Raw genomic sequence first — 24815 nt, 5'->3', positions numbered from 1 at the left:
TTACACGATCTGCAATCAAGTTCGGTCCTGGGATTGTTGAATGTTTGGCCGTACTGCTGCGGTGCAATTACCGAGCGTGGGAATTCCCTCCAGGGTGGAGCCCCGTGCTGTAGGTGTGGTACCAACTAAAACAAGCACAGGTTTTTGCTGCTTCTTTCAGGGTGGGCCTCGGAGGAGCTGGGGGTGGGGAAAATTGCCTTGAAATTTTTCTGCTGTTTACAGTTTAGTAGAGGAGTAATTAACTGCTAAGTGTATGGAAGTTGGAGGGGAAAGGACTAGGACAAGCAGCAATGTGACAAAATTCAAACTATCATTCTCCTGGTATATTATAACCTACTTCCTGGAGAACTTCTCGTCATTTTTGTCTCCAAAAAAGAACCCCGATCCCTTCTCTCAAATCAAAAAGTATGCCTGTGATCTGGGCATAAGAGGTTTTAAAGACACCTGAAAACGAGAGCAGTTTATAGAAGTTGGTCAGTTTGCATGAGACCGCTCTCTAATCATGTTAAAAATGGTTGGAATAATCATAACTTATGATTAGGAGGAAGGAAAGAAGAAGGGTGGTAATATTTCTTGCTGTTACCAGTGGCAGAGGGCTCCTCCGAAGCCACGGGTGGTGTAAGGCCGTAGCTGTACGGGAGCTAACCCCCGTGCCCTGCGGAGCCGCCTGCAGCAGGGCTGGCAGGCAGCACTCAAAGCCTGGTGGAGACGTGTCCACCCTGTTGCTATCGTTGGCGAGACTGCACCACGTGAGGATATTTTTAATCAAAGTTTTAAAGCACAGATCCAGCAGAAACAAGCCAAGCAGGTTCTGCTGCAACTATATTTAATCGCTATTCTGAATCCTCTCCCACAGACTGTGGCACAAGGCTCGCGAGAGCACGGCGGTGCTTGGGCTGGCTTCCTTTCTAGCTCGGCTATCCTCACATGACCCTGCTTACTGAGGACAACACCGTTTTCTTTCCCAGCTCTAAAAATCAACGGATGTGCAAAACCAAGTGCCCAGGTTTTGTTCACAGTTATTGCAAATACTCAAATTGTGTTAAATGCATAACTTTCAGCATAAATGTACTTTAAGATTTTTGCTTTATTTTATTTATTTATGTCCAACGGGCCTTCCGAAGGCAAATCAGAGGCAGAACATCACGGGAGAGCAGGCAACAACATACTAGCCAACACAGCTAACCTGTCTCAGCAGCTCCATGGTATTTGTCAAGAGCAGAGGGAGGGAGCTCGAGCCTTTCAGCAGCAGGAACGATTCCAGGCAGTAACCACAGCTCTTAAATCCAGCCCTTTCAACCACCCGTTTTACGCAAAACTGAAAGAAGCACATGTATAAAGAGTTTCACACGCTTTGTATGGCTGTGAATGAGTAGGTACCTGCAGAGTGGGCTGAAGTACCCTCTGGAGGATTGTACTCTTACTGCTGGAGAGCGCCCCAAGCTAGCAACGCGCGTGAAGTTGGCAAAGAGCAGTTGTTTATTCTCCTAGGTAACTATCCATCTCAAAATGGTTTAAAATACCAACACAATATAACCATGGCAACCCGCAGTATGTGGCACAACCAAATGGAGGAGTGTGCTTTTTTGCACTCTGACAGGATGATAAAACATCGGCCTGTGCTAAACTGGGTCCTACCCTCCCTGTTTCCACAAGATCTTATCCTCTCCCTTTTACAAACACCAGAGCTCATGCAGCCGCGTGGTGAGCTGGTGAGCCGAGCCAGACAAAAGTTGATCCTGCAGTGAAGAAGGGACAAGTACTGGCCCAGGTGGGCTCCCTGAACTGGGTCAGCTTGCAATCACATGGATGCCGTTGCTGGCGCAAGGGACGGTATGGGACCGCGCAGCGACCGAAGGCAGCCGTTTCCAGCTTAGCTCTGGTAAAGACGCTGTGGACCCGTGCCTTTGCCTGTTCACGCCAAGAGCTGAACGTCATGAACCTGAGCCTAGAAGCTAAAAACAAGCCCCTTTGCCCGCTCTGCTCTTGCAGCACACCTTGGCCTTGCCAGCCCTTTCGAAAGCTCCACACTCCCGGCGGAGCTGGATTACAGCACGTATCCATCCACACACGTTGGTTCTTGCTACAAAGCACAAGTGTTCCCGTACTGCGATGGTATGTGTTTTGATTTGCTGGCAAAGTGGGAAAGCATCGCATACTCATTATTATCTGCATCTGAAATAAAGGCTGTAACCTCATTTTGCAAATATGCGCTTCATCAACAGAAGCAGTTTTTCAGTTGTCCTCCTGCTGAATGCATTGCATGTGCTTTCATTTGTCGATAGGTTTAGCATCAGAGAGCAGAAAAATCCATTTTATCCTCTTTTTCTCTGTTAATAGCTAAATCCCCCTCTTAAAATCAAAGGGGAAGGACTTTTGCTACTTCATTCCTGTAATATAGACCACTTGTAATGCTACTTATCGCTAATTCTTCTTGTTATCTTCCTTTTCTGGACAACCTTTTGCCCTTTTTCAGACCATCAAAACCCTCACCTGGATGCCAGGACATTCACAACATATGGGTTTTTTTTTCCCCCCTCCAGACTTATTTTGCAGTCCATCTCTGTAACTCTTGCCTTTGAATTTATGGACCATTACTGCACTTGATGCAGGTGTCGCCCGCTGAACTACCTACACAAGAGCTCGGGTCTGTTTCCTGCGTTGGAGTGAGAAAGGTGTAGGTGTCAGTGCAAAGTACTCTAAGTAGGAAAAAAGGTTAAAAAAAGGTTACTTCCTGGTGAGTACTGTTGTCACCCAAGGGATATAACTATTTTTGCACTTACAAAGCTAATTGTACACTATTCTATACTGTATTTACTTGATTTGTTACTAGGTAAGAGAGGCTGGTAATGGAAATTTCTCCTGGAGATAAGAACAGGGAATATCATCACCTAATCTTCTACCAAGTATTCAACAAACATCTCACGCACGCAGACACCCATGAAGCAGAGCAACCAGGAGCTACAGGCTGAGAAATCCACTGGAAACTGAGCGTTCAGGCAACTCGCCACTACCTCGTGGCACGTCAGGCAGCCTTCCTGGTCAGCGCTGAAAATCCTCCGTTCTCTCCCATCCCTTCGGCTCACAGCCTCGACAGCAACCCTCCGGCCTTCTTGCAGGCACATCCTGTTACCTTCGGGGGTAGTGAGTAACCGAGCTAACCTGGTAGCCTGTTTTCAAGGTTCACCACATCCTTAGGTGAGAAATGTTTTCTTCTGTCAGCCAAGCATTTCCAAATACTGTTCACTGAAACTAGGCTAACATTCAATGCAAACAAATTTCTTCACAACACCCTAAAGGTATGCACAGCTACAAATGGTTTAGGGGATGCAGATGGAAAAGGGAACGAAAGGAACGCTGCCCATCCCACTTGCGCTAAAACCCAGTCCAAGGTGGCTGTCCCCTTTGGCAGCCAGCTTGCTCTAGGTTTTCTTGATACCTTGTTGGAAGTTCCACCTTTCTAAATGCCCTAAAGCCGCACTGCCCAGACAGACCCCCTGCCTGGCCAGCCACGCCAGCCTTCAGTTAGATCCCAGAAAGGTGGCTTTGACAGACTCAGAGAACTGATCTCCCCTCTCCCTGAGGAAAAATATTTGCTTACAAGGGAGGATTTTGACTGCCACTCCTACCAGACGCACCACTAGGCTAACCGGAGCCTGCTTATGGATCCTGTCCTGCACTGCCCCCTGTGCTGGCACTACTATTGCAGGACCAGGATCGAGGTTAAGTCAGTGTCCAAACTGAGTTCACGCTACTTCTCTGGATAGATTTTATAATTTAATTTTATTTTTTTAAAACATAGACTCACTTCCAAATCATGTTCCCTGGGTAGCCCTGGAAATGGTTGGGCTACACAACGGGTATAGGAGCAGAGGAACTGTGGAGGAGCTGCTGTAACAGCACCATCCCCAAAGAAACGTTCAGACTAGAGCCTGCCTAGTCAAGGGGTAGGCTTGATGCTGCTCAAACGAAGGCTTGTGTCACCTGCTGACAGAGCCAAATACCCCTTTGGTGGACCAGGTGTCATCATATAGGTTTAAGTCCAAGAGTAGTCAAGGGGCTAAGGAGCTATGGCTACTCCTGTTCCTTTGGTGATGCGGGCTGTGGTTTCCACAGCAGCTTAAACCAGAGGCAGTGCAATCCAATTTCCCTCTTCCCTCCTTTACGCCAGCACTGTGGCTGATTTGATCCTACAGTGAGCCGATTCAGGTCACTCATCCAACAGACAACTGAACCGAACAAAACAATGCATTCCATCAGTTTGGTAAACAGAACGGCTCATTACAAGCGTACATGAGCACCCGCGCTGGCTGAAGGGAGAGGGCGCACATAGCCAGGATCAAAACAGGGAGGAGGACGAGCGTACCTGCAAACATCACAGCAACATCAGATGTCACCCAGAGGAATTCCCATTCCTGACCCTGCAATCCCAGTCCATGCACATGCGTGCCGTGTTTCTCCATCCACAACTCCCAAGTTTGACTCTCTAACTTGAGAGAGGGTTGCTTTCTAGTCTAAGGAATCCCGTAACGGACTAAATACCTTATGTTTGCAACTCTATATGCCAGCGGGTGTCACAAGAGGCAGTTTTCTGGGAGAGAAAACAAACAGATAGAATTTGCTGGCAAAAAAAATCACAGCTTGGCTTGTACGTCCTAATCTGCACTGCACACTATGCCGCTGAAGCCTTAGCTAGGAAACTACTCCAGAGGTGTGCGGTTCAACGTATATTACATCAGCTAAGCCACAACAAGCTGCACAGCAAGGTCGTGCAGTGCATCTGCAGCGCTGGGAAGCTCAGCTATGGCTGATGGGTTCTAAAAATGACTAGAGAAAAATACTAACCCAAAAAATGGAAGCACACACTTCTTCGTAGGTGACTCAATTCTGCCAAACACAGTTAGCTGGATTTTGACGTAGTGATATGCTGGGTCCATTTATTCACTGAGTTCACATTCAAGTACATTACAGTTTCCATATTTAACACTATAGCACAGAATTTTCATAGATGATGGTGACACAGGTAAGACTACTACTAGAGGAAAGATTACTGTGCTAAGAAAAGCTTGGTGAACAGCAGCAAATACTGCTGTTAACTAAGGTTTTTCACAGTCATTTAAGAAATGCAAGTTTATCTGTACAGACATAGTACAAAGGACAGGAGAAAGTGTTGTTTTGTTTTTTTTTTTTAAATGTGAGAAACATGATAAACAAACAAAGTCCAGACACTATTTTAAGCAGCTTTGCATAAGCATGTGATGATCCTTGTTTTAGGGCGTGAGAGATTTAAGTTCACTGTTCCAACGGATCCTGAACTACAGGATGTCTTGCATGGTTTCCAAATAGTTTAGGTTACAGCAAAACAAGAGGACAGAACAAATTGTTACTAGCAAGAACTGGCTGGAACAAGCTATGACAATTTAAGAACTTCCCATCTGAAAAAAAAAATCACTGATTACAAAATAAAAAGCAACACCCCTACTGTTATTACCCTGGTAGTATAGTTGTTTTTTTTTTCCTAGAAGAAAACATGAATACTGTCACAGACACGCTTCACAAAACTTGATCCCACGAGCCAACAAGGCTGCTGTTTTGCAGAACTCAAAATAGCAGGCTTTGCTTCTATGTCAGGGGAAAAAAAAATAATGGGAAAGTTTGTTTTTTTTTTCTTCAGATGCCAGCAAGCTACAGATCTAGTTCTTTCATCTTACTTCCAACAATGTACACTGAACCAAAATATTTCTTATTTGGTACATGTGGACATTGGCTTAATGAGAAACAGGACAGGGAAGGGAAAGAAGAATGCAGCGTATTATTCCATGTCATTAAAATTCCTGGAATGTATCTACATGTACTCCCCATCGCTCCACCTGAACTCCCCATCTACCTCTCTGTGCTTAGACTGTCATCACTGGAGGCTTTGCAGTGAAAAGGTATGGTCTAACATTGTGCATTACAAGTTGATTCAGTAGGCACATGTTGCACTTAAGCAGTAGCTGAAATCCTAGAGAGGTTTGTTACTGCCTGCCTTAACATCTCTGGTTTCCAGGATGAAGACACAGAGAGCTCCTGGTGACCCACAGACTATTTATGTTAAGATTCTCTATTGAGCTATTTTTGTCTGCAATACATGCCGTTACTGCTTCTGGGGCCCCCTTGGGGATTGGGGGGGGTTGTTCATAAGAAATCCAGATGCTTTTCACGGAGTCCAATAAATACTGATTTACCTAAGCTGACTGCATGTACTTGGCATTTGCATCCTTTCACTCTACACTACTAATAAAGAGCACTGGGAATGTAACACATTTACACAGTTACAAGGCTGTGTAGAGCCAGTCTGAGTTTAGTACAGCTAACACTGATCTGGGTCTAGTATGCGAGTAAGACTTGATCCTATTCCTGCTTAACTACATTCACACTCTAACTGCATCTACCAGAGTTTTCAGCACTGGCACAACAAACCACAAATACATGGAGGGAGCCCAAGTCTGCTATCGCTCTCGATAAGCTCTACCCAAACCAGAAGCGTTAGGATCATGTCACGCACTCTGGTTTCTCTGCAAGGGCCAGGTTTGGAACAGCAGGCGATAGCAGGCACAGTTCAACACCAGCCACGGCTGACGCAGTTTGGTGGCAGGTGCTATCTGCTCGGGGTGTGAGGAATATGATCATGCCTATGTGTAATACATGGGGCTTTCCCATTAGGTCAGGTATCCCCATCTGCGTAGCTGCCTTATCTTAAACAACAAAAACCTTTGAGTGAAAAAGAAAAAAACCCATCATCAGTATGAAAAGAGAACCACAAATTTTCACTACGGGACAAAATACTAGCAAAAATGGCATTTCAGTTGCTGCAATTTTAACTTTGCTTATTTAAAAAAAAATGCAACATTCCCCGTTAATGTATTGTAGACAGCTTATTTCATCATCTCTGAACACAAGATGGGATGTTCTGCATTGCAAAAGCATAAGGTATGAACAAAGACCCATTGCTCTCAGAACCCTACCTGAGTTATACAATCACATACAAGCTCCAAAATTAAGAATTAAAGGTGTTGCAGGGAGTTTTAATACTAAATACTATGCAAATGTGCTCTAGTCATATGGTTCCCCAATTGTCATCTTCCTTTTAATTTGTTTTGTTCAAGAAGTCATTAGTGAAGTTTTATATACATAATTAAAGCTGATCAAGAACAAAGTGGATTGTATTTCATGGCAGAGTAGATGATGCCTGAAGTCTACTCAAATTCCAGGTTCTTATACAACTGGAGTATTAGGAAAAAAGGTCCTAGGATGTTTCAGAAACTCAGCTGTCACTTGGAACGACACAGACCTTTCCAACGTGCCATTAGTATTTGTTCTGCCAATTGTTGCACAAAACCACACAGAATTCTCTGATAACCAACCCAAAACCAGAAGCAAGGGTGGCTTCACCTTATCATCTATACTACACTATCTGACATGAGGGAAGCTGAAATTTGGAGGCATTAATGCAAATTCAGGAAGCTTTGTAAAATCAACAATTCACAGTACATTTGAATCTCCCCAACTCAGTTATCATGTAAGGTTAGCATCATCTTTTATTAAAACCACCAAACACAGAATTCCATCTCCTTTACTACAATGAACTTGAAAAATACACGTTCAAGGGGCTTTAACTGTAAAGCAAAAAGAAAAAAATTAAGCAATCCCAGTTTCTGAAGACTTATGAGGCCTTCCCCAAATGTCTCAAAAAAAAAATCAAAGAAAATTTTGGAGTAATTAAAGCCAATATAGGAATAGCACAGCAGAGGAATGAAGGTCCTGCTAAGGACCTTAACCATGCTAAGTCCTATTAGCTTGGCATTCTTCCAAGAAGACTCTCATGTCTAGCCAACAGCTAGAAACGCCTGGTAATGTTCCCTTTCTCCTCAGTGTCTCCTCCCTCACAACTTCCTCATCTCCCTTTTTGCTGCTGAGGCTGAAACATCTTCAACTGCAGCAAAATAAAAATGCTTTTTTTTCTCCACCTTCACTCAAGTTTTTGCAGTCTTCTCTTTTCTCCTAACCCAGAACCTTTGAAGGAGCAAGGGGAATTGCTTCCCAGAGACATTCTTGTTGATGGACTTTGTCTATGGGCCCCACCCAGCCCCAACATTGTTTCTGGTACTGCCCAAAGCCTCAAAACCAGGTAGGTGACAAACAGCCAAAATACCAAAGTACACTGCATACAGAATCCCTTCCCCTCAATAAATGCTAGCGTCAGACCTGTTTAATTTTAGCAGATGTCCATTAATTCACTACCTGCACCCCAAATAAATCAGTCTAAAGGAATGCACTGGGAATTGCAGCTCAAGTTTTTTCCTTCAACTTTTGTCCTAGATCCTCATACAAACCTCAGCAAATATTAAGATCTTCTTAATTTCCCCCGCAGTTAAACCAGTAATAAGCCTTTCAACATCAGGGCAAGAAGAGAACACGTGTAAATGTAAGAATTACCTCAAGACACACACGCCACATCATCTGACAGAAAACTTTACACTAGGAGCCAAATAGCTCAGATGAAAAATACAGCGCAGAGTATAAAATTTCTCTTAAAATACAACTGAAAGGCAAGCAATCATCACAGAAACATGCAAAGTCACCAAGCATTTTGATGAGAATTTCATAGAACCAAAAGTTTAAAAAATTACATTAAAAGGAGACAGCAACTATTTCAAAAACCTCTGTTTTATTTGTACGGAGTAAAGTACATCATATAGTGAACATCGGTTTCCACCCATAACCTAAAGCCGTTAATAAGTGTTTTCTTTTCGCCAAATATCCTGGCTAGAAGCACTGACAATGGAAATGGAAACGCTAATTAGTCTCTCTCTGCCAGAGCTACAAGATGCACATCAATCTCTGCTTCTGTAAGGATCCTGAAAGAACAAAAAGAAATCTTAAATAGCTTAAATGATTCTTCCCCTTAAGCTCCAATATTACAACCTAATATCTACACAAATAAGTTTTATATAATACATTTTTCAGTCCTTTAAAGCCCTGCTGCCAGGGCCAGAGGCCAACATTCCAATTCTTTTTGAAAACTAAAGGAAGAATCAAAGGCACCAGAGAGCAAAGAGGTAACAAATGGTAGAAAAAGAACAGGTAATTCCTCATGAGTAATATATTTGCAAGCTAGGACCTGGTGAGAAGAATGGGTATAGTAATTAGTATGATTACTCCAAGGGCGACACAGGTTTTCATAGCCTTCTCCTTCTTGTTATCCATCCTTTCTGAAAAGGACATAAGACTGGTAAATGAAGTTTGGCAGAAAGCTAGCACTTGACCCTTGAGCAGCAATAGAAAAGGGGTAATGCAGCTCCTGCGTGCTTTCTCAAAAATGCTATGCTATTCTGTTGTCCTAAACACACACCACCAAATGCAAAACCACCCATCATCCCCATGTCAACTTTAAACACATTAGGAAGCGCTCAGAGGACCACACCTGTAGGACCCAAAGGTCTGAAGCCTCTCTCCAATCTCCACCTACTAACTAGCTAGACTAAAGCAGCAGAGGACTTCTCTCCCACCTTGCTGTTCCTCTTTTTTTTTTTTTTAAATAAAAAAAAGTAATGAAAGACTAAGGCAGAAATAACTGAACTCCTCTGCAGCAAGCCAGCCTCAACTAAATTTTAGGTAAGACATACCTAGAGGGTCCTTTTGCATTAACAAAAAAGCCCCAAAACTTATTTTCTCACATTTCATGCACACTTCCACAGCTATACTTTGTGTTGTGAGAAGGCTGTCAAGGACATTGTATCTGATGTGAGGCATAGCTCTCAGCACGGAGATTTCCAGGTGTTGTCTCAATAGATTGATCAAGTAACCTTGCTGCTCACAGTGTGCTGCCCTTAGATTCAGGCAATAACGGGGGGGAGGAGGAGATTGCAGGTGTCTTGCTTTCATGCTAGGTGGGAATGCAGTGTACTCAGAAAGTAAAAGTTCAGCCAGTTCCAAATCACTTCAGTGATTTTTAAATCCAGGATCTTTTAATCTTGTCATATTTAAATAGAACATTTCAAATCACACAAATTCATAATCTATTAACTATATACTGGAGATGTTAAAAACTGCTACAATTACAAGATGAGCAAGAGTCACTTGAAGATTTCATTTCAAAAAGGATTTAAAAAATTAAGGGACTTGCAAAATTTTCCTTAATATAAAACAGACTTTACTGCGTTAGTTGTCATGACTATGATTTGGAAGTGGTCTGCAGATACTAGCACAAAGAAATAATTTATTCTTTTAAGCATGAAAAATCATCTAAACCAGATGTAACTACACTTTAATCATCACATAAAGCAATACCCTTTTAAGAAACAAAAGACAACTTTTCTCTACTGGATCCCTTAACCATGTCAAACATTTTAAAACTGTGTTAAGATATTTTTTTTAAACAGTCTCTTTTACCCCTCCACATTTTGAAGAGTTACAAGCAAAAAACAAACAAACAAAAACCCTCCACAACTTCAACTTCTGACAGTTATCTCTTTTTCTCCATTTACCATTACACAAGAAGTTAAAACTAATTGCATGTAACCAGAGAAACACACCACGTTTTATCAACACTGATCACTTACCTGAATTTAGGATTTTCCACTGTAACTACACCAACTTCTATTTCTGAAGGTTTGAAATCAATGGACAGTACAGTAGACAGGCATGTTATTGCTGTCTGAAAGATGACAAAAAAACCCTATCATTCAACAGAAAGCACTAAGGCTTTTTTTTTTCTTAAATAAACATAGCATTAACAACTACCCTTCCTTCTAGTTTTAAGGTATTTCCTTCCACCTCAAAACCTCAGCTGAAAAGTTTCAAATAGTTTCCCCTTGTTACAGAATACAGTCCCTCTCCGGTCCTCTCCCTAAAAAGCCCAATCTACAAAAACCAAAGGGTCATGTCATTTTGGTAGCAGAAAAAAAAACACAACAAAACCAAAACCTTTTATCATGCAAAGATTAAAACCCCAGGTCCCAAGGAGAGAACATGCTTCATTAGTGGCAAACAAGACGGACATCACCATTACAGTCCAAGATTACTCAAAGCATGTCACTTGCACAGCTCCCATTTTGGCTTTTCTTCTGGTGATTATGTTGGCTGTTTTTAAAAGCTGCATTTCATCATGGCTTAACTTATTTTTTTTTTTCCACCCTAATCATCACCTGTTTTAAAACGTGTTCTTTGCAACCTCACTCATACTTAACGCTGCAGTAGGGTCATAATAATGCTAAAGATGTGTTCCTAAAATGATGATTGAGCACAAAAAGAAGTTCCATAAAACAGCTATGTAGCCAGATACTTATCAAATCAGTTATTCTGACGTGCTGGCATTTAACTCTGATCAGTAATGTGCTAGGAAGTGTAGAACACCAGACGAGACTTTTCTAAAGTTTATTTTCAATATGTCGATAACACATTGATTCTGCAATAATGCTATAAGACTACATAGATGTCTTATCAGAAGACTGCCAAGTTATTAAAAAAAAAACACAACAAAAAAACACAACAAAAAAACCCCCCAAAACTCTCATCCATGGAGCATTACCTCTAATGCACCACAAGCTTTTACAAAAACAGGCAGAGCGTGTGTGTGTGTCTGTGCACGCGCGCGCGCGTGTGAAGAATATTACAAAAACGTGATTCTTGCTTTTGATTAACAGACTTGCTTCTCCCTGTCACTGCCGACTTTTAGAGTAACAGTATCTGATCTACATTCACAATCTCAGCATTTTAACAAAGACAACAAAAAGGTATGGAAGCGCATCCAGGATTAGACTGGCAGATTAATTACCAGTTAAGTATTTGCACCATATCATGGAAGTTTTATGAATTAAAAACAAGAATATGAAAAGACTGTTTCATCTACCTCCAACTGCTCAACTAAGAGACATGCGCAGTATAATCACACAGTGATAGAAAAATACATTTAGTGTGAAAATTATTTAGCCAGGATAAAAAAGGGTCTCCACGAGAATTTCGAATACATTCCATATCAGTATGCTATGATTATTCAACCCTCTCAGGATCTCATCTTTAAAGGAATCACATATTAAGGAAATCAGTACTTATTAAGATACACATATAAAACTTATTAATTTATGCTGAAGAACTTTCTGTTTAAATGGTACTTTCACAGTAATGTGGACTTCTGAAGTAATTTAGCTGAAGGTCTGAATCTGCATAGCATCCACATGGACCTTAATACAACACTCTGTTTAATCTTACAGGGGGGTCAATTGCTTAGGTTATTATTCCTCATTTCAACTACTGATCTTGTGATGCAGGAAACACAACATCATGAGAGAAGAACAAAGCCTGGCAGGAGAAACAGGTGGGCCATGGAAGAGGACCGTTTAGACAGATCTCTACAGCATAAGCAGAAAAGTAAGGATGATTACAAAATAAGTTCATTGACCTATTTTATAAATAGGATACATTTTTATAATGGGCCCTGAACAACAGTTTTCACAGTAGACATAACAACTGGTGTTATATTTACTAAACTGACAGATAAACACTACCCCGTCCTGTTTGAAATGCTTTTTAACATGAAGATTGTTTTAAGTGCCACTAAAAGAAAATTGTACTGGCATCCCCAGAATCAAGCGCTGTAGTAACCAACCACCAGGTACAGTGGGAGTGCTACAATTACAGATTCTGCTTCAGCTACTGTAAAGCAGAAAAAGCAGATTAGATGACTATTTAAACACTTGCAAAATAAAACCATTTTCTGGTTGGAATAGCTATACTTGCTCTGGCAGCAATACAGAACTGTAAGAAAACAGGAAATGCCTCACTGCGTTCCTCTGTATCACAAGCCTACATACACCATATTCATTAAAAATACTTTAACAAATCTTTATTTCCCTCTGCTGGCCTACCTCTACTGTTTGTTCGTATGTCCAATCAAATTTCTTCTTTACTTTCTTTTCAAGAAAACTGGTTGACTCTGTCTGTTTAACTCCTGCAGCTGTGGCCTTGAATCCACAATAGTAACCTGCTGGATCACACTTGTATACCTGAGGGCCGTGTTCTTCATCAATACCAATCAAAATCATACCTTGAAGAGAAAATTTGTTAATTTATTTCTTTCCCCAATTTTAGCAATTTCATTCAACTAAAGAATAGAATAGATACTCCTCTCCCGCAAAACACATGCATGCACAGCAGTACATTTTTGGGAACCAGTCCAATACCTAGAGCTGTGATTTCCTCTTTATCTCTAATTTGCCATTTCTTACCAGCATCTCGTTACCAGGTGCACAACTCAGTTTAGGGTGAACTAGATTTCTGTCATTCGCAAAGGCGGCTACTCATGAAACACAGAAACATTTTTGCCATGCTCAGTGTGTAGAGAACCACAAAGTCAGGAAATACAAAAGTTGAATCCCGATACAAAGTTAACCCAGCCACCGTTCACTTCCTGTGTATTGTACCACACTTTAGAAGTGTAAACAATAGTTCTACCAACATGTGCCTTTTACCAGAAAGCAACTCTACAAACATGTTGAAACTAATGGAAATATTAAAAGATCAACTTTAGATTTCTCAACTGTAATCCTGAAAAGCACGGCATTACAGCCCCCTTCCTCTTTTCTTTAAAGGAAAAAATAATCTGAAATGAAATGTGGGAATATCAGAACATAAAACTGAGACTTTGAAGACAATTTGACAAAACGTTTTCAAGTTGGACAGACTACAAGTAACACAAACTGGTCACATCACTGAAATGCATCTGTGTTCACCCACATTTCTACATTTACAGTTTTAGTGTCTCAATATGCATATTAAAAATAACTCGAAAGCAACACTTGCAAAAAAAAAAAAAACCAAACCAACAAAACAGAACAAGGTCAAGGTTTTAAACGCTTCTCTCTTTACGCTTGCGTAACTTTTAACTAGTAATTACAGCTGATAAGCTTCTGAGCAGCTATTACTACAACAGAAAAAAAAATTTCCCATCATCTTTTCAAAAAAAGGTTAAGGAAAGTTAAGAAAAATACATTTTTATTCATGTATTTAAAAAAAAATAAAAATCATTTTCCAGTAGTATCAAGACATGGGAAATGCCAAGGGAAGAAAGAAACAATCATTCCTGAACATTACAAGCATACAAGCACAGGAAAATTGCCCCATCATGGAAACTGTGGTGCAACCCTGAATGTTACTTCTTTAGTAAGAAGTGCTAGTGCCTACTATGATTACGAGAAGTGATTCATCAATTCTGAAACTATTCTCCTTAAAAGAAAAAAAAAACAACCAAAAAACAAGCAAACAAAAGAAACCCAGACAGAATAGTTAATGAAAAAGTAATGAGGAAACATTAAGTCTTTTATCTCAGTTCCCGGACAGCCTAACAGTATGGTTAAAACTTCCTCACAGCCAAATGTAAGAGAAAAAACAAGTCAGAACCAACCTCAGAACACAGAGATGACCAGGAATATCTACAAAAAACAACTTTACACACATCTCTTTTTACTTAAGCTGCATTTGCTGTTATAAAACAAGACTGGTGTAGAAATGTTTGCAAGTGAAATATTTTTAAGCACTTCTCTACATTATATATATCATGGTTAAGTTAAGAGCAAAACTTATGTATATTTTTGTCCCATATATACTACTTAGATAAAAAAGCCACAAAATCTGCACAAGCACAATTGCACTCTCCACATATCTGTTTTAACAGTGATGTTTACCCAGACACAGACGCTGGTAAAAAGAGCATCTCCCATTCACGGACATCACTGTGCAGTGCAAACAGACTAGGCCCCAAAAACTAAGGTATCCCACATTTGAAAGAGGCTAAATCATTTACTCCACTTCAAATGCTGAGTCAATGGTAAAATCATGGCTCCAATTCAAGACTTCCAACACTGTTCTCTCATATTGCTGTTCATCCCTCTTACTCCTTCAGTTACACCCGTATCTCGCACAATTTGAAAATGGGTGACAATTTCTTATACTTGAAGTTGCAAGCTTAGACAAGAAACAGAGAAGATTAATTTCATATGCTATACTTACAGCAACCAAGAGGCCTCATTTCAGCATTTTGCGTGTAGACCTGAGAAATATCTGCAATCCTTTTACACAGCATATCCACAGGGATGTCATAGCCATACTTGTACTTCCAGTTAGCAGCCTCATAGCGGGCTCTCTGCACCTGGGATCTGCTGTCAGCTAGACAGAAACAACTAATATTAATTTCACTGAACATGTACCACGTTTATTCCTGGCATTGCTTGAGAATGCAAATCCCAAGCCCAACTTTAAGTTGTCTTTACATATACACATCAGAACCAGACAAGTTCTCCAAAAACAGACTGAGTGGAACAAATCTCCTAGAGCACTTACTTATGTGATGCAAAGCTGGTGAACTACATAAATCTGTCACACTTCAGATAGATACTTAAAAAGATGGTGAATTAAATACCTGTCATTCCTGTCATCACACAGCCAATATTTTCCGTAATTCTGAATAAATGAGTCACTGTGTTGGAATCCAGTAACTTGTCCTGAAGAGGAAACAGAAATAATCTAATAGGAAACACTGTCCTTCAAGTACAAAAAAAAAAAAGTAGACTCTGGATGCTCTGGTATCTACAGAAGAGCCCAAAAGAATCAACTAACAGCTAAAAATTGTCTTTCAGGCTCTCCACTATTTACTGCTATAGGCATGCGAAGGAAGAAATAGGAGAACAGGGAAGATAAAAAAATGCAGTATCTGGAAAAGGATGACAGCTAGAGCATGACCAACATCGAAGTCCTTTTCCCTCTGACGAAACACTGAGAACACACATACAAAAACTTGCACTCTTATTGCATGCTGCCCTTCAAACACAAGGGTTTTCCCGCTTTGTCAACAACACCTGACCACTGTGCTGAAACGCTCATGAAAATCTGTTCTGCATGCTATTGGTCTAACATTTTCTGACTAGGAATTAAAGAAATCACAAAACTGATTATGGACAACTCAGTCCTTACAAGCCAGAGTAACGTGTGCATGCCAAAGCACAGCAGGACCAACTTCATGTTTTAGCTTCAACAACTACAGAGAAAACCAATATTACAGTACTTGGTGAGGAAATGTACAATTGAGCACTAAACGGAGCTAGAACTTGTAATAAGCAGAACGATAATAAGATATTACATTCAAACAGCAATATGTCAATGCCAATAAATATATTATCAATGTTGCAGAACCTCACCCACACCTTTTTTCTCATCTCCTTCCAGCCTCCCCCTCAAAAACAGACTACTTACAGGTACTTTCTTCTGTGTTACAATTACTGCAGAATCTTTCCCACGAACAGCTACAGACGTAAGTCCGCCTTGGTTTATGGCCTTAAAAGCATATTCTAGAAAAATACGTAAGTTAATAAAAAACAATGTTAGAGATATTAGTACAAATAACTCTGACACACTTCCCCCCAACACAGAAATCTCACCAAGTTCTGGCCTTTTCAATACTTTAATATTTGTGTGATACTTTGTGTCTTCAAGGTCTTCAGTACAATGCACACAAGAACTTTCTGAGGGGAATTAAGTCATTGACTCTCTTCACAAAACAACTACCACTGCTTCCTTCAAATATTTCTAATAATTTGCCTTTTTATTCAGTTAGAATGCTTAACAGCAACAGAATTTGTTTTAAAACAAGAAGGCTGTTCTGCACTTGACCAAAACAGTCCAACCTTAACCTACAGTAACTGTAAATCCTTAAATAAGATTTTTTAACATGCAGAAGTTTAGTATTTCAAGCATTGTCATCACTGCAAGGATGTAATTTTCTTTTGTAGATTTTAACTGATACAGATGAAAACTGAATGATGGACCAGGCACAGAAGAAGGGTTTTCACCTTACTGTCATATTCTTCTGACTTGACATTCAAACACCACAAAATGCTTTTATTAACTTTTTAAAATGAAGCCTATGCACATGCCAACTAAACAGCATTATTCAGATAAATGTAACGGATTAAGATTTACTTGATATGATCCATTAAATAAATTTCCCTTGATTAATAGTTTCAAAAGCCTCAAAAACGACAACTTTAAAAATCATTTATCTGGCAATATATGATAAACATTCAGAACTAACTAATATCTGGGTGGGAGAGGGAAGTTTCAGACACTAGCTAAATGTAGATGAATTTTTTGTTAGCTATGTGATTAAGACTGGAATTTAGAACGTGTCTAACCAACAGCATAACAAATTGCTAAAACTGTCTTCTAAAATAACGGAAGCAAGAAGCTCAGCTGTTTTAAAAGCTGCATTCAAATCTATGGAAGAGGCTGCACAACAAGAGAGGAATAATCTGAAGATGAAAACACACATCTTGCAATACCAGGATCTTGATGTTCAATCTGCTGAGTCAGTGTTGTGGAAGGGCTGATTGCCATGGCACTGTATTTATTACTCTCACGCATCAGAGCATTTACTGGTTACCCATAAATGCCATAAAGAATGTTCCCTCTCTCTCTCTGCTAGATGCACAACTTCACTCACCTCTTCACTTACCTTCCCTGGGATGATCAGTGCTAGCCTGCAGCAAAGCACAGAACCCAGTGAGACATGAGCTAGCACTGTCCACAAACTGGTCATGTTTGAAGCCCCAGGCCACCGCTTCTGCAACACTTGTTTATTTATGTGTACAACTGTCTGAAGGGAGGGTGTAAAGAAGATGGACACAACCAGGCCCTTTTCAGTGGTGCCCAGTGACAGGACCAGAGGCAATGGGCACAAACTGAAACACAGGAGGGTCCATCCGAACACCAGGAAACACTTCTTCACTGTGAGGGTGACTGAGCACCGGCACAGGTTGCCCAGAGAGGTTGTGGAGTCTCCCTGCTTGGAGATATTCAAAAGCTGTCTGGACATGGTCCTGGGCAACCTGCACTAGGTGGCCCTGCTTGAGCAGGGGGTTGGACCAGATGACCTCCAGAGGTCCCTTCCAACCTCAACCGTTCTGTGGTTCTATGACATTTAGGTGGGAAGAGGAGTAGGTGCCTTCGCAAACTGTTTTTGCTCACAAGTACGAACAACCAGGCTTGCTGAACTGCAGTCTGTTCTCGCCCTGTTTCTATTTCCATCTGCAATACTCAGTTTTCAAAGAGACAAGCCAAAAAGTATAGGGCCTCTTACAGTATAACAAGTCCAAATACATATATCGCTAGTGGTGTTTAAGTCTGTTTTCTGCTATGCAAGTATTTCAGTAGTACTGCGCACACGTTCTTTCCGAAAAAAGTAATCCCTTGCTGTTCCCCAAAGATGTCCGAACAATCAGAAATTTGAACATAATCATTTTCTTCACCTCCCAAAATTCCACTTAGATGAAACATTACTTTTGAAGACTGGAACTAACAGGTGGCAAGACAACACTGATACTCTGAAGGATTTTAAGCACAGCAACAAGAAATATATATATGAAATAACAGTTAGTTTTCTAATATGAGATTACTTCAAAGGCACAAGAGCTTTCTGAGTTTTGGAAGCAGAAGACAGATCTAAGGCAAAGCACAGGCATTTCAGTCCAATATTGCTATGCTTGAAATCTCTGTTCAGTGTTTCCACAAAACCTTCCAGGAAAACCTCAAGTCTTAAGGCAGCCTTAAAGCGACACGTGTCCTTGCCCATCCTTGACAGCACCTAGTTAATCTGCATCCAGCACATGGACAAGGATGTACGGGATTCAAAAAGAATTAAAGAAAGAAAGAAAAAAAAGCTAGATTCAGATATCTGACCATAAGCAAACATAAGCTTTCTGCCCATGCTCTGGCTAGATGCTGGCCAACAAAGACACTAGTGTGGCACCACACCTGAGTTATCAGCCTGGCTGCAGGCAGAGTGAGCTCATACTTGCTTGAAGTTAACTATGCACACCTACATAGTTTTCTTTCCATAGCATATAGGTACTCAAAATATCTTCAAAACAGCCTCAGGCTGTGTGCAGAGGCTCTCAAATACACATGCAGACACTTGCTTCTAAGACACGGGTAAAAGATATGGAGGTACTGCACATTTCTCACACATTAACCTAATGGCTGAATATACCCAGGAGGCAGAAAAAGGCTCAGTTTACTCTTTGCTACAGGATGCAGAAACCATTCCCAACAAGTAGTACTACAACAGAGAAAGATCCAGAAAGGTGATGCAGACCAATCAGCCTGTTTCAACGAAAGGTCAGAGCCCAAGACTCTTCCATCACAGAGCCACTGACACCCTGTGTGAGGAAGTGCTGTCCCTACCATCCACATGTACGAGTCTTACTACGCAAGTTGTGCACAAGCCTTATACACGCTCCAGGTATAAGACAGCACCTGTATGTAGGTATCTAGTACAGGTAACTTTCTACCCGTGTATAGACACCTACACACAGGCACTTTCGTAGTTGCTCCTTGGAGAAAGGACTGCTCAAGACTGGTCTGCCTGCCCATGAAGCCTATTCCACACAGCCTTCTTCCTGAGAAAAAAATCAAGGGCAGACAGAAAAGAAACAACTGGCTACCACGGACAACTCATCCAGTGTGGTCCCAGCAACCTCCTTTCCTGGAGGACAGATGGATGTATGGACATGCCATGCAATGCATACGCAGTGAAGCCACTGCAGCTGGGGAAGAGCCACTAAGCTCCAGTGGAAGATGGCATCAGGATGATGCTGCCAAAACAATTCATCTGGCCCTGTTGTGAGGATCCCTCAGGAGCACTCTCAATGAACTGTCCTGCCAGACGGCGAGCTGACTATGCTGTTATAGAGTATTCTGCAGAAAGGGCACCATGAGGCTCTTCCGCAGAATCTGGTGCACCGCAGAAATAAAACAAAAGATTCAGTGGCCTACAGAATAAGATGAAGCTAGGCTGCAGCTGAATTGCAGAATGTTTTAGTAGGGCCTGTTGTGACAGGACAATGGGTAATGGCTTTAAACTAAAAAAGGGTAGACTCAGCCTAGATATAACGAAGAAATTTTTTACAGCGAGGGTGGTGAAACACCAGAACAGGTTGCCCAGAGAGGTGGTAGATGCCCCATCCCTGGAAACATTCAAGGTCAGGTTGGATGGGGCTCTGAGCACCCTGACCTAGTTGTAGATGTCCCTGCTCATTGCAGAGGGGTTGGACTAGATGATCTGTAACAGTCCCTTCTAACCCAAACCACTCTATGACTCTAAGCCTAGCAATAAAAGATGGTTGCTGCTGCCTCACACACCATGATATACAGAAGACATGGCATTCAGGTATAAAGAGAGAGAGCATGGGTTACCTCCAAAAACTGACTTTGTTACTCTGGCATGCAGTGTCTGAGGCAGTTCAAGTGCCATTTCAAACAGCCATTGTAGTTCTCAGATTTCAAAGCACAACGCTCATAAGTTCGGCACGATAAACTGAAAGAAACGCTTTAGGGGGAATAAACAGCTTCTGGATAACTGTTAGTCTTCACGCATCGAAGTCAAACACCGTGAAACCACGGGAGGCCCCTCCCGTGGCAGGGGACACTCGGGAGGGCCTACCCTGGCTCTAAGCCTTCCTCATCTCACGCGAGGATCCCCTTCCCAGGCCCCCGCGCCGGCGGGGCCGGGACCGCAGGGCTCCAGGCTTCTCCCCGCACACCGCGGGACCAGGGAGGGCGGGAACCGAGACTCGCCGGCCACGGGAGGCGCCACGTTTCCCCCCTCCCAAAGGCAGCCAGGCTCGGCGGAGGTCTTCCGAGCCGGCTGCGGCCCCGCTCGGCAGGAGGCGGCGCGGGCAGGCCGGGCCCGTGACAGGGCAATTCAGCGGCAGCAATCCCGGGGCCGGACACCCACCGACTTGGTAGAGGCGGCCCTCGGGCGAGAAGATGGTGATGTGGCGGTCGAAGCCGGCGCTGGAGCCTCGGGACATGGCGGGCGCGGGGAGGGGCGGGGAGGCCAAGGGGCTCACAGCGTGCAGGGCCCCACCGCCACCACAGCCAGGCCACCGCCGGAGCGCTTCCGGGTTACGGGCCGCGCGCAGGCGCCGCAGCACAGACAGCCCGAGAACCGTCAGCCCGCGCACCGTCACGCTCCGCCTCCGCCACCGCGCATGCCCGAGCCCCGCGCGCGCCGCCCCCCCCCCGCCCCCCCCGAGCACGCGCACTCGGGCGCAGGCGGCTGAGGGGCGCTGGCGCGGCCGTGTCGCGACATGTCGCCTCAGCTACCTCGCGAGGAAAACGCAGTCCTTTTGCAGCACGGCAGCTGTAACGCGTGTAACCAGTGGGGCCGAGAGCCCGGGTGGCGGCCGAGGGCCGGGCCGGGCCGGCGGAGCCGCGGGGGTGCTGGGCGGCGGCGGAGGGCCGGCCTGGGCTGATGGGAACCTCGAGCGCCTTGGGCGTGCGTGAGAGAATACGCGGGGAAGTACCCGAAAACTGGAGAAAAGCATCGCGCTGTGCTGTACAGACAGGGGAAACAAAGCCCCTCTTGATTTTCCAAGCAAAGTATTTCCACGTGTTGTCTTCAAGGAGCATAATTTTAAAGCAAAGAAATACACTAACCTCAAAAAAGGCGTTACGGATACTCATAATGAGTAATTGTTGCCGCAGCTGCATTATAATGTGATGTTTAAAAGACTTTACTTTTTATCAGTGTCCAGCACAAAGGGAAATTCCCCAAATTTAAACTCGTGAATATATGCTCTTCTTGCCTTTCAGCATCTTGGATTTCCCCTACTCTTTGTGGGAAGGCTTTTTTTTAAAGTCTGTCATTAAAAGAGTTGGAAAAGCTGTGTTTTGGTATCCACACCTCTATTTTAAAAGATCATTATTAGATGAGCTTACTCTTTGTTGAAATAGCAGATTACAGGTGCATTTTGTGTATGCCGTACATTAAAAGTCCGCTTTCTTGATTTTTTCAATGTACTTTTCCTTGCTTGCTAATACTACGGGAGAATAAAATGCTTGGCTATGTATTACAAGGCACAGAGCTCGTCCCCTTCGTTAGGGAAGCACTCTGGGGGCAGACACGAAATGTTTAAAGCTGTGGTGCAAGCACGGGAACACGGAGAACATGACAACATAAGAACGCCTCTGCTGGGTCAGACAGCGAGTCAGTCTCACCCCGTGTCCTGTCTCCAACTGTGGCCAAAAGTGGGTGCCCAGGGAGAAGTATTAAGGCTACAGAGAGCCTTTCATGATGCACTCCCCGAGTCCAGTCCCAGTCTCCAACCCTCTGGAGGGACTTCCCAAGGCAGAGAGTGTCTGGTTATTTAATTAACACTTGCTGGTCTCCCCTTGAACTCGCGTGAGCTTCTTGCATCCATGGCATGCCATGGCGAAGAGTTGCTCAGCGTAACGACGTGTTGTGTGCTTTCATCCGAAACCTCACCTTTTATCTGAACCTTCTGCCAGCCCCATTTGATGCCGCTTTTGTTCTGGAAGAGACACAAGCCAGCAATCCCTACGTATCCCCTCCACAACGTTCATGATTCTTACGACCTCCGTGTCTCTGAAGACCTCCGTTTCTCCAGGCTGAGGATTCCTACCCTCACCGTCCTTCCATGTACAAAGCTCTTCCATTCTATAACGCTGGAGTTTAATGTCAGATTTTTTTTCCCGTGAGAAAAAGGGGATGGGAAAATGGAAGGAATTATCAAGTATTCAGCCAGATTGCCAAAAAGTAACTGAGAAAATACTTAAGTGTTTGGAATCAAAGATTCAATATTTGGCTTAGACCAAGAAAAGAGTAATAGTTGCTCAATACCATGCACAGGACGGAGTGGAAGTCATGCTACTTTCAGGATATAGTTTCCAGAAGCTTTCTCCATCTATGTAGCAATTTTGTCAGTTTCCAAAACACAGTTTTGTTTCAGAAAAGCAGTCATGTATTTTTGGTTTAGTGTTCGTCATGTCTGATCCACCATATGAGAGTCGAAGTCTGCGTTGCAGGATCCTGAGGAAGACTGTTCTCATGGACATGTGTTTAACGTAGTAAACAGTAAGCGGGTGGGTGAGCTTGGAGATGAAGCCGTTCACAAAATAGCTGTAGCGCAGGCTGAGTCAGTTCAGTCTTCCTCAAGTCGATCTTGCCAACGTGTCTCCGTCTCCCTGGCACGTGGCAGGCTAAGCTATGCGTTAGTTCCTTCCGATTGCTGTTCTCCTCGCTCAGTGTGCCAGCAAAGGGCAGTCAGTGCCATTTGCCGTGGTGCCGGGGGTACCAGTTGCTGCAACGTTTGGAGGACTTGCCTTTCTGGCATTCAGCACAGACCCATCAATCTAATAAACTACTGCCACACGGACATTAAAAATCCTTGGACTTTTACTATACCACTGTATAAGCAGCAGGAGATGTCAAGTAGATCTGCTGGTAGATGTCAGTAAGCTTTGGTTTGGCTCTCGGGTTTATTGCCAATGAAACCCCCCAGAATTCCTTTTACATACTCAAGCAAATCCTCATATCCATTGTTATCTCTAAATTCCCTGTTTCAGTAATCTGAAATTTGAAGACTTACAGGAACACAAAAGGAATGCTATTTCACAAATATCTTAAATGAAATGCAAATAATTAACCTTGGGCAGCACTGAGCCTCTGGAGATGTGTACATCTATATGGACAGGTGGTATGCAATTGAAAGTCTGTAGGTTGATCGCTAATGTTTCCTCTTTGGTTCCAGAGAGAGAAGGCCATTAATTCCCTGTAAGGATCCACAGTAACCTGTTTTAGCAGCAAACATAAGGAAAAAAAAAAGTCACAACAATTCTCACACTAACCTTTGGACATCTTCCTGTTTTAAATTCCAGATTCTGTTCCATCTTCCCCTAAACATACCGAGAATGCATATTTAGGAAGTGTTACTATTTAGAAGGTATTTTGGTGTCTCTGTAAGAACAGTTTTTGAGATGAAGCCCACGTGATTGATTAGGGACACGTCTGTTCTCAGTCGAAAGGAAGTACAGGATGCATTTATTCCAGTTAGATGTTGGTATTATGCATGTCTGTTAATGACCAGGGTGAGGTAACACACAAACTTCAATGGATGAACATGTCTGGCAATGAAATGGATAACCTGAAGGTGCGGTTTCTGGTCAGCTAAAGCTGACCTAAGGCAGAGCTGCGGGGGCCCACCTTCTGCAGCCTGACATTTCAGCCCCGCTCCTGCACAGGTACCAGTACTTGTGCAACGGTGCTAGTTCTGTACAACGACACCAGTTCTGACCCAGCCAAAATAAATTTTTTAAAGGGTTTGCATTCAGCTGACTCAGCTCTGAATTGCTTAGGAGTGCACGGCCACCAGAGCTAGTGCCAAACCGGGACCGTAACAGCACTGATTCACATCGGCTTATGCTGTTGTGGAATTTGATACAGAGGGTAAGTAACCCTCTGTAAGGCAGTAACCTTATAAGTTAACGTATAAGTAACCTCAGAGCAGCGGTTGCTTACTAAGCAGTCCTGTCCAGGAGAAGACACTTACTTTAACAAAGCAGTATTTGCATTTTCAAGGAGATGTGGCAGTTCTTTGACTTACAGAATTGTGAAAACAATCTTCTGACAAATTAGAAGTAAATGGGTGTGAGGAGTGAGAGAAGAAGATCCAATCTCTCTGCTTTCCTTGGCAGACTCCAGAAAGCAGGTGACGTACAGGAGCTGGCACGTTCTGTCACAAAATGGGTCTGTGATGAATGTTACCAACAACATGATGAATTTAAAACCAAGGTTCTAGGTTACCTTAAGAGGTATCCAACTCCTCTGCACTTTCTGCACAGTACCTGAAAGACATGCCTGCATGCAAATCACACTTGCTGGTTTACAAACCAGGAGTGGAAAAAGTGTCAGGGTAGCTCTCTGA

General features: G+C 42.8%; 1 protein-coding gene across 3 annotated transcripts in view; it reads right to left on the bottom strand.

Moving 5' to 3' along the window:
• Positions 1-21036, bottom strand: part of PSMA6 (proteasome 20S subunit alpha 6) — a 39633-nt gene extending 18597 nt beyond the window's left edge. Inside the window, exons 1-7 of one of the 3 annotated variants that reach the window (XM_087747202.1) lie at positions 20825-21035; positions 16288-16382; positions 15458-15539; positions 15049-15204; positions 12909-13087; positions 10605-10699; positions 8692-8900 (exon numbers count right to left, since the gene is read on the bottom strand). In XM_087747202.1, coding sequence (XP_087603328.1) covers positions 8843-8900; positions 10605-10699; positions 12909-13087; positions 15049-15204; positions 15458-15539; positions 16288-16382; positions 20825-20900 — 741 coding nt within the window. In that variant the 5' untranslated portion in view covers positions 20901-21035 and the 3' untranslated portion in view covers positions 8692-8842. The other 2 variants (XM_087747203.1, XM_087747204.1) reach the window with 2 other exon arrangements.
• Between the last annotated feature and the right edge of the window lie 3779 nt (positions 21037-24815).

Source organism: Nipponia nippon, unplaced genomic scaffold, assembly GCF_047370975.1.
Source record: "Nipponia nippon isolate SJK-2023a ecotype South Korea unplaced genomic scaffold, ASM4737097v1 scaffold_11, whole genome shotgun sequence".
Lineage (NCBI taxonomy): Eukaryota > Metazoa > Chordata > Aves > Pelecaniformes > Threskiornithidae > Nipponia > Nipponia nippon.
The sequence above is the reverse complement of the archived record's forward strand: the minus strand, read 5'-3'. Positions and strand labels throughout refer to the sequence as shown.